At 32.7% G+C, this 6,651-nt stretch overlaps 1 protein-coding gene across 1 annotated transcript in view; it reads left to right on the top strand.

Annotated features, from left to right (window-relative positions):
* The window catches only part of LOC107709726 (histone deacetylase 9-B-like), a 31,786-nt gene extending 28,697 nt beyond the window's left edge, over positions 1–3,089 (top strand). Inside the window, exon 11 of the mRNA XM_016514321.1 lies at positions 2,697–3,089. Within this exon, the coding sequence (XP_016369807.1) occupies positions 2,697–3,023 (327 nt within the window). The 3' untranslated portion in view covers positions 3,024–3,089. The remainder of the gene's footprint in view (positions 1–2,696) is intronic.
* Positions 3,090–6,651: the final 3,562 nt, after the last annotated feature.

Genomic DNA, 6,651 nt, shown 5'->3' on the forward strand with positions numbered 1-6,651 from the left:
AATGCTGTAGTCCAAACGAGCCGTTCGTTGTAGTTCTTGAAAAGGGATTTTTAAAAAACGAAATATCTCCCTTTGGAGTGGACTTTGAGATTTGTAACTTTCTAGATCTTTTTTATGCCCAAACATACACACTACACACTGACTAAAATTTAAAAAGTGAAAAAGCATAATAGGACCCCTTTAAAGAAAATAAATCCTTAAGATTTTCTTTATTACATTGTGACAATAATTTTTACAATTCTTAATTAAAATTTTTAAAAGTTAAAAAAAAACTTGGAAAAACAAAACGTTCAGACTCATTGTAATACATTATAATAGTTGGAAGGGAATTACGGTGATATTTTATTTTGTTTTATTTTGGACGATTGGAAAGTGAGTAAATCCTTATAGGATGTTTTACTGGGACTTTTAACACATTTAACATTTAGACTTGTATTCAAACATTCAGGATTTTTATCTTATTTTATTTTAAACAAAGTTTGGGCCTTTAAAAGTACTAAAACATCACAAATTCCAATGATAAACTTCATTTTCTAAAAGCAGTAAGCATTGAGTGCTTTCCATTCAGGATCATTTAATGGACAGTGCATCAATAAAACAAAAAGGACTGTCATGATTTATCACCTTGTGATAGATTTACAGTACGTATCTGAAATACACCAAAAAAAGAGCGTTTAAGAGAGTTTGCTTAACAGCGATACAGCGACAAAAACACAATCTAGGTTGCTTGAGAGCAACTTCAGCAGACATTTAGACAGTTAGAAATTCCTTTTAACATCATGATATCTGAACGTGTTTGTATAATTCACACACTGCACGCAGAGAGCGATGACATGATGATCGATGGATTGATGATACATAAATGTGCCTTTCAGAACTGCTGCGTTTTCACAACATTTCAGAGTGTGGACGTTGTGTGTGTGTATATAAGTGTGTGTGTGACTAGTGTATCCTGCAGTGTGGTCCTCATAAGAGTTTTAAAGGGCTCTTTTCTCTTAAATGACGGTGTAAACTGATCTGACTGATGCCTTGTTGAGACAGGAAGTGAGTTAATACAAGCAGAGGAAGTGAGTAAATCCCAGCAGGACGTTTTACTGCGGCTGCTTTTAACTGCTCTTTTACACTCGCATTCAAACAAGCAAAATTTTATTTTATTTTCTATATATTTTATTTCATATTTGAATTTTTTATTTTAGTTTTTATTTGAATATTTACAATTTAATTTTGGAAAATGCTACAGTTTTCATTACTAAATCTGACTAAACTGGGCAGTTTTTTTTTAATTCAATGCCCCATACACCCCGTTTTTTCCTTCTAATAACACTTTGCTTTCTTCCTCCATTCAGTATTACTTTCTCTCTCTCTCTCTCTCTCTTTCATTTCCTGAAGGTCTAGTAGAGGATTTAGCAGGCAGACGCTGGCAGCACTTTAACACACACATGCATCAGTGTATATCATTTATCCACTTTTTATTTCACCTAGACCTTTCACAGCTGCTGTTTTTTGGGGTTTTGGTATTATTTTAACTCTTTTACAGGAGGACTGAGGCCAGAGCGGGCGGCGTGTTCGGGAGAGAGACAGATTTAATGAGCCACTTTAACAAGAAGATACCAAAAAGAATGAAAGATCATGTTAATGTGCCACTTCTAATTAATTATGACACATAACTGAACTCAATGCAGTTAATGCTGGGAAAAAATAGAGTGCAATAGTGAAAATCACTGTTTCAAGTTCCAGAAGTACTTTTCCAAAACATTTTCTCCATATGAATCAAACAAATAAGTTAGAAAATCTAAAAATAAACTAATGAATGAATGAGTGCAAAGTAAATTTAACAAATTTTGTAAATAAATGACAGATGTAGCATTACAGTAATAGTAACCAAACTTGTCAAAAATATGTTCAGGTCATATTTAAATAAATAAATTATATATAAATAAATACATTTAATTTGTAATAATAATTTTCAATATCCAAATTGAAATAATTAATTTAATAATTATTAATATTTAAAACAATTCAATAAATAAAATTCTGTATTTATACAATATATATAATATTCACTGTGATACTGGGAAGTTGGAAGGCAATTACTCACTGTAATATAGTAAAAAATGACTAAATTGTTTTTTATTTAACCATAAATTAAAGGCAGATATTTAGAAAAAATAAAATTAAAATAAGTGCAAAGTAAATTTAACAAACTTTATGCATAAATGACAAAAGTAGCATTACAGTAATAGCATTAAAATAAAAAGTAATTAAAGATAAAATAATATATAATTAATATTATTAATAATAATTATTACAAATTATTAATATATTATTATAGCAATTTTAAATGTACACATTATTATTATTATTATAAATTTCGAAAGATCATGTTAATGTGCCACTTCTAATTAAATATGACACATAACTGAACTCAATGCAGTTAAAGCTGGAATAACAATACAGCGCAATTGTGACGCCAAAATAACTTTTCCAAATCATTTTCTCCATGTGAACCAAACAAAAAAACAATTGGGTTTTAAAAAGTCAAAAAATCTAAAAAAAAAAAAAAAACTACTGTGTATTTAATGCAATGAACTATCATCCCATGAAGCTTAGCGAGTAATGGAATCGAATCAGCCATGATGATATAAACTATAAAACGCCTTACTTCTCTCTCTTTCTCTCTCGTGTTTGTTCTGTAGGTTCTGTCTCAGTCCATCGAGCAGCTGAGGAACCCAAGCACCCATCTGGAGGAGGAGGAGGAGGAGGAGGAAGAGGGAGCATCTGCGGAGATCACGCCGCCCCCTGCTGGAGTCATACGCACACACAGTGACCCCGAGGCCGCCCACACCAGAGTCATCCGGCTGAAAACCGAGCCTGAGGACGGGCAGAGAGAGGAAGAGAGACGGGACGTGAGAGAGGAGGACATGGGGAGAGATACAGGTGAAGAACAGGACGAGATTTCAGCACAGATGAAGAGAAGCCGCGCCAAACACTGTCTGGAAAATATGACGGAAACTGATGTTTGAAAAAGAGAAAGAAATGAGCAAAGGAAGGACTGAATCTCATAAAACTTAAAAAAACATGCCCAAGTCTCACACACACATATACATATATATATATATATATATACACATATACTGTATACTATTAAAAACGGTTTACAATATTATTAAATATTTGTTTTGCTTAAAGAAAATATAGGGACTTTTTTTTTTTTTTTGCATTGTGACAATTATTTTTTAAATTCTTGATTACAATTATTATTATAGAATATTTTAACTTGAAAGCTAAATGTTCAGAACCATTACAATACTGAGGCGTTGGGCTTACTTTTTACAGTACAAAAATACAGTAAAAAATACAAAATTCTATTTTTATTTAAGCATAAATTAACGGCAGATATTTAGAACAAATACTGCTATGGTGCAAAAATGCCACACATAATATAACATTAATTTAGCATTACATTTTTTTTTATTTTTATTTGAAAGCAAAATGTTCAGACTGTCATTTACTGTAATACAGTAAAAGTGGCAAAAATTTCTGTTTATTTAAGCATTAATCAAAGGCAGGTATTTAGAACAAATACTGCCAGAATGCAAAAATACTACAAATAATTTAATATTCATTTAGCATCACATATTATGTTTAAAAAATGTTCAGATCCATTATGATGCCGAGAAGTTGGGAAAGAATTACTGTAATACAATTAAAAAATAACTACATTTTTTTTAAACTAAGCATAAATTTAAGTCAGATATTAAGCCATTGTGCAAAAATACTACAAATACATTAATTTTGCATTACATTAAGGAGATGTATTTTTTGAAGATTTGGGGGAAAAGGCACGTGTAATCGTCATCACAATGCAAAAAATAAAATAAAAAAAACTTAAATCTTACTTAAGAAGTTCCATTTACTTTAAGCAAAATTAAATAAAATGTGAGTGAAATGTGACCTGGACATTTTATTTGAGGTTCAACCAAAGAAAGAGTGACAGCGAGTGGTAAGAAAGAAAGAAAGTGAAGTGGAATACTGAAAGGAAAGAGAAAGTCCACAGGTATGAGGGCGAACATGTGCTTGTCTGTCTTCTGTCCGTCCTCAGCCCTGTTAGTGTGACACTGTCCGTGACCTCTGACCTCTGTCTCTGCTGTGATCTCCCCTCTCGGTCATTGTTGTTGTTGTGTGTGAAGCTAAATAAAGAAAAGCCATGACCACAGAGCTTCATTTTACCCCCCACATTAAACCAACAGTAGCGCAGCTGCTTTTCATGTGACCAGAGGAAATGATGCTAGCGAGCTTTTCTGCCGCTGTTTAAACGTCTGTCAGAAATGATGCTAAACAACGTCCTTGTTGTGAAACTGTCACTGTTTTTGTCTGGTTTCTGGTGGTCGACCAATGACTAGTGTCAGTGTAAGCACAATACAACCTACATTTGCTGAAAACACTTAGTGTTGCAATCCAAACTATTCGGTCACTCGTTGTTTTTCACGATCGCGGACAAAAACTCCCGTTGACACGGAAGAGATGGGATTTATCACTGAAAGGCGATGATTGCTATGCCCTGCTGTCATCCAGAGGCCGGATTCACCGAAATCTCCTTAAGAAAGAATTCCTTAAGATAAACTCGAAGAAGTTTAAAAGAATGTTCCTAAGTGTAATCCTTGAAAAGTTCTCAGATATATGTATGAGAACTCAAATTAATCAAATCATACTGTATGAGCTGAAGCTGCCAAAAATTATGCCGTAATTATAAAATTAAAAATGAGGTTCCCATTTGACTCGATTTGAGGAGTTGTAACTCGAATTGAGCAAAAAGTCACATCACGTAAAATTGTTTATCAATCACTGGTGTCATTTCCACAGTGCACAGTATTATTTTAGTAACACTGAAATATTATAATTTTTATTAATATTTTGTCATTTGATTTCATTTTAATTTTAGTTAAAGTTTTAGTAATTTATTTTTGTTTTTGTCATTTTAATTAGTTTTCAGAGTTTTCCTTTAAAGTCTTTATTAATTTTTATTTCAGTTTTAGTTTTGGTCATTTTTGTTATTTTAGTGAAATGAAAACCAGAAATGTTGCCTTGGCAACTTGCTGAAAAAACAAAAAGTTGAAGTTTTTATATATATATTATTTCAGTTAATGTTTATTTTATTTCAAGTAAAGAATTTTTTTTTGGCAGTTTTAGTTATAGTTAACTATAATAAGTAGCTAGTGTTATGCTTATGTTGCAATGCGTAATATCTGAAACAACCCAATAAATTAAACATGTTACCTTTCAGAATTTTGGACAAGTTTACAACAACATTCTTTTCAGGAATTCAAATTCTTCTTACATTTTGCTACAAGTACAAACTTAAGAAAAAAGATTCTTATGAACATCAGGAAATGGTTTTGGTAATACTAAATATTCGTAACATTATTCTTAAGTTTGAAAATAAGAAGAAAATGGCAGTTACAAAAAAATTTATTCTTAAGAATGTTTCGTGAATCCGGCCCTGGGTTTTCTGTGTTTGTTTATGTGATGGTATCTGTGTTTGTGACTTGTGCAGTCCAGAGAGTCAATTATTCACATGATTCAGTGATTCAGTCAATACTGGATTCACATGATTCAGTGACTCAGTCAGTAATGGATTCACATGACTCAGTGATTCAGTCAATGATGGATTTGCATGATTTGGTGATTCATTCGATATAGATTCACATGATTCAGTGATTCAATCAATGTTGGATTCACATGATTCAATGATTCAGTCAGTAATGGATTCACATGACTCAGTGATTCAGTCAATGATGGATTTGCATGATTTGGTGATTCATTCGATGTAGATTCACATGATTCAGTGATTCAGTCAGTAATGGATTCACATGACTCAGTGATTCAGTCAATGCTGGATTCACATGATTCAGTGACTCAGTCAGTAATGGATTCACATGACTCAGTGATTCAGTCAATGATGGATTTGCATAATTTGGTGATTCATTCGATGTAGATTCACATTATTCAGTGATTCAATCAATGTTGGATTCACATGATCCAGTGATTCACTTATTGTCGGATTCACATGATTCAGTGATTCAGTCAGTGTTGGATTCACATGATCCAGTGATTCCCTCATTGTTAGATTCACATGATTCAGTGACTCAGTCAGTAATGGATTCACATGACTCAGTGATTCAGTCAATGATGGATTTGCATGATTTGGTGATTCATTCGATGTAGATTCACATGATTCAGTGATTCAATCAATGTTGGATTTACATGATTCAGTGACTCAGTCAGTAATGGATTCACATGACTCAGTGATTCGGTCAATAATGGATTTGCATAATTTGGTGATTCATTCGATGTAGATTTGCATGATTCAGTCAATGTTGGATTCACATGATCCAGTGATTCCCTCATTGTTGGATTCGCATGATTCAGTGATTCACTCATTGTTGGATTCGCATGATCCAGTGATTCCCTCATTGTTAGATTCACAGATTCAGTGATTCAGTCAATGTTAGATTCATATGATTCAGTGATTCAGATCAGTCTGTGTTGGCGTTTAGATGTGTCTTATGTCTTGCCTGGTGTTTGATTCTCATTTGTTAGTGAACAGAATCAATATAATCGGTGTGATACGCCAATGGTGTCAATGACGAA

This window comes from Sinocyclocheilus rhinocerous, unplaced genomic scaffold, assembly GCF_001515625.1.
Source record: "Sinocyclocheilus rhinocerous isolate Xijiao unplaced genomic scaffold, SAMN03320098_v1.1 scaffold2853, whole genome shotgun sequence".
Lineage (NCBI taxonomy): Eukaryota > Metazoa > Chordata > Actinopteri > Cypriniformes > Cyprinidae > Sinocyclocheilus > Sinocyclocheilus rhinocerous.